The 13,989-nt window shown below is 40.4% G+C and overlaps 1 protein-coding gene across 2 annotated transcripts in view; it reads left to right on the forward strand.

Moving 5' to 3' along the window:
• Positions 1 to 428: 428 nt before the first annotated feature.
• Positions 429 to 13,989, forward strand: part of LOC143278159 (ubiquitin carboxyl-terminal hydrolase 8-like) — a 56,587-nt gene continuing 43,026 nt past the window's right edge. Inside the window, exons 1-9 of one of the 2 annotated variants that reach the window (XM_076583208.1) lie at positions 429 to 525; positions 1,422 to 1,518; positions 3,189 to 3,323; positions 5,190 to 5,334; positions 6,528 to 6,613; positions 8,470 to 8,654; positions 9,852 to 10,011; positions 10,972 to 11,134; positions 13,098 to 13,242. In XM_076583208.1, coding sequence (XP_076439323.1) covers positions 3,223 to 3,323; positions 5,190 to 5,334; positions 6,528 to 6,613; positions 8,470 to 8,654; positions 9,852 to 10,011; positions 10,972 to 11,134; positions 13,098 to 13,242 — 985 coding nt within the window. In that variant the 5' untranslated portion in view covers positions 429 to 525; positions 1,422 to 1,518; positions 3,189 to 3,222. Of the gene's footprint in view, positions 596 to 1,421; positions 1,519 to 3,188; positions 3,324 to 5,189; positions 5,335 to 6,527; positions 6,614 to 8,469; positions 8,655 to 9,851; positions 10,012 to 10,971; positions 11,135 to 13,097; positions 13,243 to 13,989 lie in introns of both variants that reach the window. The other variant, XM_076583209.1, reaches the window with a different exon arrangement.

Here is a 13,989-nt window from a genome sequence, read left to right on the forward strand (position 1 = left end):
ACACACACACAGATTCACACACACACAGATTCACACACACACACACACACTGGCACACAGATTCACACACACGCTGCAGCTCTCTCGCTGTCTGCCCCATGTCCACGTTAAAACACTCGAACAATTCTTGAGAAGTAGGAAAATGAGAGAGCGGCTGACTGATGAATAATTTTTTTTTATAGTCCGAGTGGACTAACAATCATGACAGTCCAGATCTCGAGGATCGTTAACCCAAGGTCAAATTTCATAGATTATGCAGGTGCGTGAAATAAAGCCCCATTTGTTTCAGTTTAAAAACAAAACGAATACATCAACAAGACATTTTACTTAAAACAACAACAACAACAAAACTAAAAGAAAAACGACAAGGAGAGAAAACAAAATTCTCCTGATAGCCATTCCGTATTTTCTTAAACCCTAAGGTCAAGGTTGCATATGATATCCGGAAGTAAAGAATGTTTTCATCCTTTCAAGTTCAACATTTGGAACGTTCGATCAAAACATCGACATTTTTCGACATATATAGTAAGACATAAATGGCATATCGTGGGACGCTTAAATTCATTGAGACTACATTTTCATTTATTAGTTTCAGGTATCGGAACTTTGTGTTTCAAACCGTTGTATTCATTATTTAGCCTGAAGTGAAAACGAAGTAATTTCAGTTTCAAGTCCATATCAGTCGATGATATTATCGATCTCAGAAGTAGCTGCCGAGGATGTTAGTTTTTCATATTAAAAATACTTTTATGGAATAAAGGTGGATTTTTTGGACTACACATGAGTTGGTTGTTCATATATGAAATAATGCGACTTTCGTTTATTTTTTGTCAAATCATGTGAACTGCAAAAAGGGCGGAGTCCGGAAAGTCAAGAGTGCAGTGTTTTGCTTATATAGACATGTGGACTGTGTGTGTGTGTGTGTGTGTGTGTGTGTGTGTGTGTGAGGGAGAGAGAGTCAAAGGAATGGCTATGTCAGTATATATTTAACTGTAAGTGTAAGCTTGTTGATAATTGATTTTGCGTTTTATGAATATGCGTTGCAGAACTCTACCTCATGGTAACTATCATAACAAGTAAAGTGCAGATAAAAAAACAAAAAAACCAAACAACTTATTGGGTTGAAAACAAGACCAGTTCCAGCCAGAGATGTTGTGGATTGGAAATTTATAAGCATAATCAGATGATAGAAAGAAAGTGACTGGTCAGCTAAGCAGTAAGATAGTGACTGAAACTTAAAAAAAAAAGAAAAAAGACTGAAGTCTAAAGAGAACAAAAAGAACTCTTCACTGAGTTCAGTATTTGCACTGTTGGTGTCATAGTCACATAGTGTGTAAATAGTAGTTGTCTACTGAGACAGAGATTTAAACCTAAAGTTTGAGAAACTTAGTTATAGGAACTTGTGTTGACCATTATTCCAGGAAAGCCAGAATAAAAATGACTGAGTGTGAAGGATGAGGAGCAGGTGTCAGTGTTCAACATTGGTCCAATAGAAATTAAACACGTCTTCATTTTCAGGTGAGTATATTTTCCATTCATCTATGCACATGGCATTTCATATTTTTTATTCAGTTATTGATACAAAATGAAGTGAAAAACCAACAAATAAACTTCAATGCCTGGTCTGTTTCAAAACAAAAAGTGAAAAACAATATTCTTCTTTATAAAGCACAACGGTGTGTCAAAGCCCAGATTTTAGTTGACACAGATTTTTTTTTTGTGAAGAGTCAGAGTAATGCACATTTTTTCCATAACATAATACATTCACACACACACACACAGTGCACATTCATATATATATATATATATATATTATATATATATATACTAGTCATAGTGACTCAGCTTTAAATTAAATGTTATGACAAACATTTAGTTGTGTGTCTTTTATTAGATTTATTACTTACACTTTTACAGACTAACTCTTATCTGTACAAATTAGATTTTGCAGCATGCAGAGTATTTAAGTTAATACCAATATAATTTAGCAAATAATGTGTTGGGAAAACAGAGGTAAAAACTATGTTCTTCCAGTACAGTTTATTTTAAGTGAATTTGATATTTTTATATGATTTAATATCTTGAGTGCCAAGAGGGTAAGCATACTTCTACTTAGAAAGTTAACTGTTTGCCAAGGATTATTTTTATATAAACGCGTACAATATATATATATGTCCGCATATTAATTTTTGCAATTCCATATTAAAGTCGCTGTCTCCCAATTAGTACCAGTAGGAAAGCTTGATATGTCTACTTACTTTAGGATCAGCATGCATTCACACTTTGCATGGTCATTCCTGGATCAGATGATGGTTTTTTTTTTTATTCCTTTCTTTGTCTTAGAGAGATTCACTCAGACATTGCTTTCAAATTCTATCCCTAAGATTCACAGGTGTTTCTTGAAATTTGTTCTTGTTTTAATGCTGTTATTGTCACTGGGAGGCACTGAGTGTCATTGATGAGTATTTACATAGATTATTGTTTCACATCTTGAGTTTCATAGTTGAAATACTATGCTCAGTTATGTTGTACAGTGATATTGTATGTTTTGTACTAAACAAACAACTAAACAAAAACAACAAGAAAACAAACAAAATAACAAAAACAAAGAAATAAACAAAGTACAACAAAAAACAATGAAACAACAAACAGGAATCCAACCAAATAAGAATTAAAATCCCAACAAACCCAGAACCAACCAACCAAAGAAGAAATCTATGGAAAGCTAAAAACAAAATCACTTCTGTTTGCTTTCCACTGAAGTATTGATTGATAAAGTAGTAGTAGTAGTAGCAGATGACCGCAACAGATGGAGAAGCACTCTCAACAGTCAGCTACGGATTGGTGAGGACAAACTGTCAGCTGCTGCAGCAGAAAAGTGAGCTTGCAGAAAAGGGACAGCAGCCGACAGACCAGCATCAGTTTACACATGTGATCGCTGCGACAGAGACTGTCTCTCTCGCATCGGTCTCTACAGTCACAGGCGACGCTACTTGGTCCAAGCAGACAGCCCAATTAGACATTAGGTCGGATGTACTCTATCCATGGTCAGCCATGACTGAAGGAGGCCTACTACTTGTAGTATTTTACAAATTTCTGCTTACAAGTGTGTTTTTTTTTTCCCTGTCAAGGTTCCACATTACATTTCAGTGAATAAAGTGTGCCCTGTCTGATCCTGCGGTGTGCAGGTAGCGGTGCAGACGACGTCGTCACGGCAGCAAGATGCCGAGCAAGGAGAAGAAGAGGGAGCTGTACCTGGCTGGAAGCATGGCGGAGCTGCAGAAGAAGAGTGAAGTCAAGGCGCAGACCTCCAACGCTCGCATGTGAGCTGGCTGCGGATTGGTGTTTTGACTGTGGGAATGTTGTGGTGAATTGTGTGTATGTGTGTGTGTGTGAGAGAGAGAGGGAGAGAGAGGGAGGGAGTGTGTGTGTGTGAGAGAGAGGGGGGGGGGGAGAGGGATGGAGTGTGTGTGTGTGTGTGTGTATGTATGAGAGAAAGAGAGAGGGGAAGAGAGAGAAGGAGTGTGTATGTGTGTGTGTGTATCATACAGCAAGACGGTGTTTTGACTGTGGGAATGTTGTGGTGAATTGTGTGTATGTATGTGTATGTGTGTGTGTGAGAGAGAGGGAGAGAGAGGGAGGGAGTGTGTGTGTGAGAGAGAGAGGGTGGGGAGAGGGATGGAGTGTGTGTGTGTGTGTGTATGTATGAGAGAGAGAGGGGAAGAGAGAGAGAAGGAGTGTGTATGTGTGTGTGTGTGTGTGTGTGTGTATCATACAGCAAGACGGTGTTTTGACTGTGGGAATGTTGTGGTGAATTGTGTGTGTGTATGTGTGTGTGTGAGAGAGGGAGAGAGAGGGAGGGAGTGTGTGAGAGAGAGAGAGAGGGGGGGGTAGAGGGATGGAGTGTGTGTGTGTATGTATGAGAGAAAGAGAGAGGGGAAGAGAGATAGAAGGAGTGTGTATGTGTGTGTGTGTGTGTGTGTGTGTGTGTGTGTGTGTGTGTATCATACAGCAAGACATCTGCTTTGAACTGTTTTTGGATAGATTTAATTATTTTTTACACACATATTTTTGTGACTTTTTAGAATGTGATGCTTTTTTTGTGCAATTCAGAGATGACTTTTGCCCTTTCATTGCAAAGCACAGTGAGCCTACTTATTACTTAACCCCTGAACTGCTGAAACTTAGTGAACTGAGATCAGTGTGGCATAATTCTTAATTGAATACAGCTTCTACTTTCATTTTGCTTTCGTTTAAGTGTTGTAGCTGATTTTTGTGCTGAACAAAAAAAAACAAAACAGTGCAGTTCTAGGGGGAAAAAAAGTCGAAACAAAGAAAAATGGCTGCTTACACTGACCCGAAAGCTCCAGTTTTATCACAGTGAGATGACAGCCCTCTCCAACGATGATCAAACTCATTAGCAGCATTCAAGGGGTTAATACTGATATGATTAAGCAAATAACATGGTGGGAAAGCAGGGGTGAAAACTATACGCAGAGCACTGAGCAGCACACACTGCCTTGCTTTCTGTTGTTTGTTGTTACAGTTTGATGAAGTCAGTGGACTTTCTGTTGTTTGTTGTTACAGTTTGATGAAGTCAGTGGACTTTCTGTTGTTTGTTGTTACAGTTTGTTGAAGTCAGTGGACTTTCTGTTGTTTGTTGTTACAGTTTGTTGAAGTCAGTGGACTTTCTGTTGTTTGTTGTTGCAGTTTGATTAAATCAGCGGACTGGCTGTTGTTTGTTGTCACAGTATTTGTATTTGTATTTCTTTTTATTACAACATCATTTCTCTGTGTGAAATTCGGGCTGCTCTCCCCAGGGAGAGCGCGTCACTATACCACAGCACCACCCATTATTTTGCATTTTTTCCTGCATGCAGTTTCATTTGTTTTTCCTGTTGTAGTGGATTTTTCTACAGAATTTTGCCAGGAACAACGCTTTTGTTGCCGTGGGTTCTTTTACATGCGCTAAGTGCATGCTGCACACGGGACCTCAGTTTATCGTCTCATCCGAATGACTAGCGTCCAGACCACCACTTAAGGTCTAGTAGAGTGGGAGAAAATATCGGCGGCTGAGCCGTGATTCGAACCAGCGCGCTCAGATTCTCACGCTTCCTAGGTGGACGCGTTACCTCTAGGCACATCACTCCACGGCTCCGTGGACTTTCTGTTGTTTGTTGTTGTTTCAGTTTGATTAAGTCAGCGGACGTCATGTTCCGTGAAGCGGAGAAGCACGACCTGCAGGGCGATGAGGAGAAAGCCTTCATCATGTACATGAGGTACTTCAACGTCGTCAAGCAGATCAAAGCCACTGCGGAGTACAAGAAGAATAAGGTGCGATGATAATGAAATAGTTTTTTTTTTTGGATAGGGGCTAGTATAGCACGAAGTTGTATGCATGTGTACTTTGTAAGAAGGAGATAGTTACAAAAATTAGTAAACAGGAACACATGAAATAATTTCTCACACACACATGCACACAAACTGAAACGTACGTGCGCACATAGGCATGCTCGCACACACACAGAAACACACGCTTAATGGAGATAATAGTGAAAAACAGCCAGCAGTATATATGGCAATGTTCTCTCTGGATCAGTTGCCGTTTATGGGTTGGTTTTTTTGGGTTTTTCTTTTCTGACATTCTGTAGGATAGCCACTCAACCATCTTTATCTCATTGGAGGTGGACTTCTGTTGCTGATGTGCTTATTCAGGGTACCGTAAAGTTCGGTCTATTGAGCGCACTGGTATATAAGCCGCACCCACTAAATTTTGGAAAAAATGGAACTTTATACATACATAAGCCGCACCGGTTTATAAGCCGCACTTATTTCCGGTACCGGAACACATACTGATACTACGGAAAAGCTGTCAATACTGTATGTTATGAAATAAACACACGCGGGAACAACACAAAGAATAGCAAGCGAAAATACTGCTAGTTGAAGCTGGGGTAAAAAGTCGCGGCTTATAGACCGAACTTTACGGTAATCGGTTTCCCCTTGGGTCTTCCCCCCCCCCACCCCCCACCTCCCACCCCACCACTCCCCTTCTGTTCACGTCATTTGCAGCATAGTTCAAACAGTTGAAAAAAATCAGTCCCTAGACTTGCCTGTTGCCAACACTAGGAGGGTATTTTTCTTTTCGGACACACTATACTTTTATGATACTCTGGTTAGAAGTAGACATCTGCATCATTATAATTCTTCTGTTGATTACTGCATTGCATTGCTTTTGACACTGTCTGTCTCCTTGTGTTTTTAGTTGTACTTGTTTCTTTCTTCGTTTGTTTTCGTCTCTTTTTTTTCTGTTTGTTATTCTGTTTTGTGTTTCGTTCTGTTTATCTACTGATTCATTGACTGTGTGTGTGTCGTGTGTCTCTGTGTGTCACTGTGTGTGTATGTGTGTGTCTGTGTGTCACTGTGTGTGTCTGTGTGTATGTGTGTCTCTGTGTGTCTCTGTGTGTCACTGTGTGCCTGTGTGTGTCTCTGTGTGTGTGTGTGTGTGTGTGTGTGTGTGTGTGCAGTCATACTATGACGACCTCCTGGGACGGAAGAATCAAGTACGAGCCATTGAGCAGGCTGAAAAACTGGCAGAGAGTTTGAAAGAAAGGTAGATTATTTCTACTGTTTCTCCCTCTCTCTTAATAGTCTTATTATTTTAGAAGAGAGAGAGAGGGGGCGGGGGGGGGGCGGGGGGGGGGGGGAGAGAGAGAGAGGACGAGAGAGAGAGAGAGAGAGGTGCTTTTATGTGATACAGCCTATGCGTGTGTCATTGACTTAACATCTGTTCACAAATATAGTTGTATGCACTCTGTTTATGCGTGAACGAACGTGTGTATGGGTCTCAGTGTGTGACCTGAAAACAGAATGACACTCATTGTCTGATCCCACAAAACCTTTTAGTCATCAAACACTTCGCCAGGACTATGCACCGAACCTCCGAGAGAGGCGAATCTGAGTACGTAACGAGTCTGGGAGTTTGATATAAAAAGCAGCAGATAACTGCAGAAACTTTTGTATTGTATTACATTACATTACTCTTTGTCACAACAGATTTCTCTGTGTGATATTCAACTGTTGTCCCAACGGAGAATGCGTTGTTACAGTGCAGCACGACTGATTTTTCTTTTCTTTTCTTTTGCTGACTGCAAGTGGATTTGTTTTCCTATCAAATCTACTGGAGGAGGCGGCGGGTTGGCGTTGTTGAGAGGGCCAGGAGTAGAGGGCCCAGAGTGTCAGCGAATCGATTGCGATCGCGCTTTAATTTTAGCACGATTGCCCAGTCGAGCTACATAATTATGTGACCTGGTTGGAGACATAATTTGAAAAAAAACACAAGAACGCCAGAGAATCGACAGACAGGCAGAAAATACAAAAAAAACTTAGCCGTATGAAGAGCACAGGAACAGGAGTCATGATGGCTGCCGGAAAAAGAGGGCACTAGCTAGTGGGACAAAGGGGAGGTTACCTACTTCCGGGGGGTTATCGGTTGTAGTTGCTTTCATTTTCTCCGCATAGGCGGATAGTAGTTTGCAGAGGACAGGAATGTCAGACCCCTGCTGGAGTCTGCACTAGTTGGGTCACGGTTAAGTATGTGTAATTAAAGTAGATATTTCTACAGAATTTTGCCTTGGACAACCCTTTTGTTGCTGTGGGATCTTTTGAAATGTGCTGAATGCATACTGCACACGGGGATCTCAGTTTATTGTCTCATCTGAATGACTAGCGTCCAGACCACCACTCAAGAGGGGAAATGGCAACAGGTGTGGGATTTGATTCTGTGTGCTCAGATTCTTTCACTTCCCTAGGTGGACTCTTTACCACTAAGCCACCATTCTGCATTTATTCTACTTCTGCTAGCTGAATCGGTAGCTTAAGCAGCATTGACTTGAAGTTGTGTACCTTGTGAATGGAGAGAGTTACCATTCTTTACTGTTTGTTAATTTTCTAAAGGGAATACTTTTACCTACCCACCTGTCCACCTTTTTTGTATTTCCCTAATCAGGTATAAGTTACCACTCTTTACTATTTGTTAATCTTCTAAAGGGAATACTTTTACCTGCCCACCTGATATCCATCATTTTTGTGCTTCTCTGAGCAGGTATGAGTTACCACTCTTTACTATTTATTAATCCTCTAAAGGGAACACTTTTACCTACTCACCTGTTTGCCTTTTTTGTGTTTCCTTAATCAAGTATAAGTTACCACTCTTTACTATTTGTTAATCTTCTAAAGGGAATACTTTTACCCACCCACCTGTCCGCCTTTTCTGTGCGTACCTGATCAGGTATGAAGTCCTCCACATTTCTCCCAAAGTGAATACTTTTTCCCACTCACCTGATGTCCACCTTTTCTGCGCTTCTCTGATCAGGTATGAGCTACCCCACTCTTTACTATCTGTTATTCTTCTGAAGGGAATACTTTTTCCTACCCACCTGCCCACATTTCCTGTGTTTCCCTGATCAGGTATGAGTTCAAAGAGGCGGAAGCCGTGGCCCAGAAATTTGCAGCGTTGGAGGTCTCCGGAAAGCGGAAGGAGAAGGAAGTGGAGCAGGAGAGCGAAAAGCCTGCCGACAACAAGAAAAACTCGGCCGCGTTGGACGAAGAAGACTCGAAGACTCGTCCTTCCACGTCCGCCAACAACAGTGAAGGTCTTCTGTCTTTACTTTAACTCTTTCGTCAGCCATAGGCCATTTTAGTTGTATTATGTTGTATTGTATTGCATTGCATTGCATTGCATTCTGTTGTATTGTATTGTATTGTATTACTCTTTCTGTCACAACAGATTTCTCTTTGTGAAATTTGAGCTGCTCTCCACAGGGAGTGTTGGGTGCTCTGTTATACTACATATGGTGCTGGGTACTCTGTTAAAATACATATGGTGCTGGGTACTCTGTTAAAATACATATGGTGCTGGGCACTCTATTATACTACATATGGTGCTGGGTGCTTTGTTATAATACATATGGTGTGGGTACTCTATTACAATGCAAATGGTGCTGAGTACTTTGTTATAATACATATGGTGCTGGATACTCTGTTATAATACATATGGTGCTGGGCACTCTATTACAATGCAAATGGTGCTGAGTACTTTGTTATAATACATATGGTGCTGGATACTCTGTTATAACACATTTGGTGCTGGGTACTCTGTTATAATACATGTGGTACACAGCACTCTGTTATAATACATATGGTTCTGGGTGCTTTGTAAAAATACGCTTGGCACTGAATTGGTTGTTTTCTTTTGAGAATTAAAAGAAACAAACAAAAAAACGTTTTGTCTTGGTTTTACAGGCAACTGCTCTCAGTATTTTTTCTTCTTTTTTTTTTTTTTGGATGGGTGAAGGTGGTTCTGACATGTGATGTTGAATGATAATTGTGGTGTGTGTGTGTGTGTGTGTGTGTGTTGGAGCTCATGTACGTTTATATGTATTTGACTGTGCTTTCACATCTGTGAAACTGCGTGTTTGGTGCATATCTGTTATGCATGTGTGGGTGTATGTGTGAATGTGTGTCTTCATGTTTTACATTTATTTGCTTATTTATCGTCATTGTTGTCTTATTTATTTATTTATTTATTATTATTATTTTATTGTTATTTTCATTAGTACTACCTTTTTTTAATATCATAATTATTATTTATTTATTTATTTATTTAAGCTTATCTATAATTTATTCACCTTTTTTTTTTCTTTTTTCTCAAGGCCTGACTAAGCGCGTTGGGTTACGCTGCTGGTCAGGCATCTGCTTGGCAGATGTGGTGTAGCGTATATGGATTTGTCCGAACGCAGTGACGCCTCCTTGAGCTACTGAAACTGAAACTGAAACTGTGCAATTTTCAGCCGCAAAACCTGTCATCGTCCCAACGGCGCTGTGCAGTCTGCTTCGAGACGGCAGCACTCAGCTGATCATCATGGACGCTCGGGGAGCCGCGGACTTCTCCGAGTCCCACATCAACCATGCGTTTTGTATCTCCGTGCCTCAGGAAGTGCTCGCACCAGGGTAAGTACGGTAGCAGTCAGTGATAAAGTGCTCATCAGATCGATGATATTTTGAAGTGTGTGTTTTGTTTGTTCCACAGGGTTAATTGGCACTGGAACTTTTTTTTTTTAAAAAGGGGATGAGAGAGAGAGTGATATAATTCTGAAGCGTGTGTGTTTGTTGTTCAAGTTTAATTGGCACTGGAACTTTTTAAGAAGGGGAAGAGAGATAATGAGTGATGTTATTGTGAAGTGTGTGTGTTTGTTGTGCAAGTTGAATTGGCACTGGAACGTTTTATGAAGCGGAAGAGAGAGAATTAATGATATTATTCAGAAGAGAGAGAGAGTTGTATCATATATTTGAGCCGACACAAAAGCTTCCTCTGTTCAGGGATTGATAAAGTGGTATTGTGTTGTATTGTATTATTTTGCATTTGTATTGTATGGTATTGTACTGTACTTTATGGTATTGTGCTGTGTTGATTTGTATTGTGCTGTATTGGATTGAATTGTATTGTACTGTATTGTATTGCACTGTGTTGCATTGTGTTGCATTGTATTGTATTGTATGGTATTATGTTGTACTGTACTATACTGTATTGTATTGTGTTGTGTTGCATTGTATTGTGTTGTATTGTACCCTGTGGTATTGTATTGTACTGTACTGTACTGTACTGTACAAGTATTGTGTTTTGTTGATTTGTATTATGTTGCATTGTTGTATTACATTGGGTTGTATTGTACTGTATGGTATTATAATGTACTGTACTGTCCTGTATTGTATTGTGTTGTGTTGATTTGTACTGTGTTGGATTGGATTGGATCATACTGTATTGTACTGTATGGTATTATAATGTACTGTACTGTCCTGTATTGTATTGTGTTGTGTTGATTTGTACTGTGTTGGATTGGATTGGATCATACTGTATTGTATTGTATTGTATTGCATTATATTATAATGCCTTCACTCTTCCATGTACAGGACGACAGTGACGAGCATCGAGAGCCAGCTGCCCCCGGAGTCTCTGTCGCAGTGGAAGCAGCGCGGCAAAGTGGACCACATCGTACTGCTGGACTGGAGTTCGAAGCTGGACTCCTTGGCCATCGGCGACCCGCTGCGCACACTGAAGGACGCCCTCTTTGTGGTGCGTGCGTGCGTGCGTGCGTGCTTGTCGTAACATTACCCAGACGTTCTAGACTTACCGATCATGAAGCCGTGGCAGTCACTACTAACCTTGGTCTCACGTGATGATGCTCAGCTAATCGCGTGCGTGTTTACATTGAAACAGCATTGAGTGGACCAATCAGCTAAATTATTTGCCTGGACAAGAGAGAACGTGGCTAAATCAAGTTTCGTTTCAGTCAAACAGCGTCTGCACCCGTTTGCTCATGTGGCTCTGAGTGTTGCTGCCAAATTCAGAATGTTCCTGCCACATTTGCTGATTGTTCCTACAAACACTTGACAGGGGTTGGCATCCACTTTGTCTGATTCTGTGTTGTAATCAGTCTTTATTCTCCGTCCATCTGGTAATTACAACAATACATTGCTTTTCTGAAGTTGTTTCATTCATGTCAGTACCGTAAAGTTCGGTCTATTGAGCGCGCTGGTATATAAGCCGCACCCACTAAATTTTGGAAAAAATTGAACTTTATACATATATAAGCCACACCGGCTTATAAGCTGCACTTATTTCCGGTACAGGAACACATACTGGTACAACAGAAAAGCTGTCAATACTGTAGGTTATGACATAAACACAAGCGGGAACAACACAAAGAAAAGCAAGCGAAAATACTACTAGTGCCACAAAAAAAAAAAAAAAATAAACACAACGAAAATAAGATCCATGATTTAGGGATAGTCACATTTATTCAACGTCATCCTGCTCACTGAATCCACTGAAATCTTCGTCTTCAGTGTCCGAGCTGAAGAGAACCAGCACAGCTTCCTCTGCCATCTTGTCACTGATTTCAGCCTCGCTTTAACTTCATGAATATGAAGGCTTTAATGTGTGCGGATTTGATTTATAAAACGTGAACATTTAGCACACTATCCTGAAGCTCATCCAAAAATTAATGGACAGAAATCATGATTTTGGTGAGTTGAAGGGCAGCTAAGAATAGACGAGAACGTGACACTCCCAGGATCGTTAAAATCCTCAAATAAGCCACATCATTGTATAAGCCGCAGATGTTGAAGTTGGAGTAAAAGGTCACGGCTTATAGACCGAACTTTATGGTAGTCAGTTTTGTTGTTGTTGTTGTTTTTGTTTTCATCATCATTCTGAAGCAGGGCATATGTGTTTCTTTCAATACTAAACCTGCCATATAACAATTCATAATGATTTTATAGAAGCATTTCTTGTTCTGAAATTTCGTTTTTCTAAATATTCATGTTATTTTACAAAGTGAATGGTGTGTGTGTGTGTGTGTGTGGAGGGTAAGGGGACTTGGGTGTGTGCGTGTGGGAAATGCACCCACTGTGTTGTGTATAACTTGCTTGTGTGAATTTAGCATTATGTGTTGCTTTCTTCTTTTGTCCAACCTTTGTCATGTTGCAAGTGTGTTGGACTTGGCTGTTGGCTGAGATATTGTGAAGGGTGAAGTGACGAGCCTGTGGTTAAACGATTTAATTTCCAAATGGACGAATAAAGACGTTTTGTATTGTATTGACGGGAGCCATAGCCGAATGGTTAAAGCGTTGGAGTTTCAATCTGAGGGTCCCGGGTTCGAATCACGGTGACGGCGCCTGGTGGATAAAGGGTGGAGATTTTTATGATCACCTAGGTCAACATATGTGCAGACCTGCCAGTGCCTGAACCCCCTTTGTGTGTATACGCAAGCATAAGATCAAATGCGCAGGTTAAAGATCCTGTAATCCATGTCAACGTTCGGTGGGTTATGGAAACAAGAACATACCCAGCATGCACACCCCCGAAAACGGAGTATGGCTGCCTACATGGTGGGGTAAAAACGGTCATACATGTAAAAAGCCCACTCGCGTATATACGAGTGAACGTGGGAGTTGAAGCCCACGAACGCAGAAGAAGAAGAAGAAGTATTGTATTGTATTGTGTTGTGTTGTATTGTATTATGTGCCTTTTGCAGTACGATTCCACAGTAATCATCAAAAGTGAGCCGCTAGTTCTGGAAGGGGGTTATGAACAGTGGTTGCTCTTCTACCCGACCATGACCACCAACTCCCGCGTGGCCCGACCCAACGTCTCCACCGTCAGCTCTTCTGTGGGACTGTGTGAGTGTCTGTGTGTGTTGGTGGTTTTGTGTTAGTTTGCTATGCTTGTCTGTCTTGCTTGGTAATTTTTGACTCACTTGTGTAAACAAAGTGAGTCTATGTTTTAACCCGGTGTTCGGTTGTCTGTGTGTGTCTGTGTGTGTGTGTCCGTGGTAAACTTTAACATGGACATTTTCTCTGCAAATACTTTGTCAGTTGACACCAAATTTGGCATAACAATAGGAAAAATTCAGTTCTTTCCAGTCATCTTGTTTAAAACAATATTGCACCTCTGGGATGGGCAAAAAAAAAAAAAAAAAAAAAAAAAAAAAGAAGCCTAATTATATGCAAACTGCATTTACTGTTATATTTATATTTTTTGTATTCTCTAAACTTGGCACTTTGATCTGATATTCTGACCCAACAACAAGAGCAGTCAATATTATCATTTTTTGTTCAAACAGGAACTTCTTTTGCTAAGCATGGAAGTTTTATTTATTTTGCAAACGTTTTGGTGCAGAGAGTAAAAAAGGGAAATTACTCTGTAATTAATGCTAGGGGACTTAATTTATCACAAGTGAGTCTTGAAGGCCTGTCCTCTCTTGTATTGTATTGTGTTGTCTTTTTTGTGGTTTTGTCTGTTAGGATTTTGCCGTATTTTGTTACCCTCGATGTCAGTTTGTTCCGACGTTACGCCAACGTCAAAATTGTTTCGACGAGTTCATTTTCAACTACATAGCGTGGTCACATGCTTTCCTGTCGTAAATT

The sequence above is a fragment of the Babylonia areolata genome, chromosome 35, assembly GCF_041734735.1.
Source record: "Babylonia areolata isolate BAREFJ2019XMU chromosome 35, ASM4173473v1, whole genome shotgun sequence".
In the NCBI taxonomy this organism is placed as follows: Eukaryota; Metazoa; Mollusca; class Gastropoda; order Neogastropoda; family Buccinidae; genus Babylonia; species Babylonia areolata.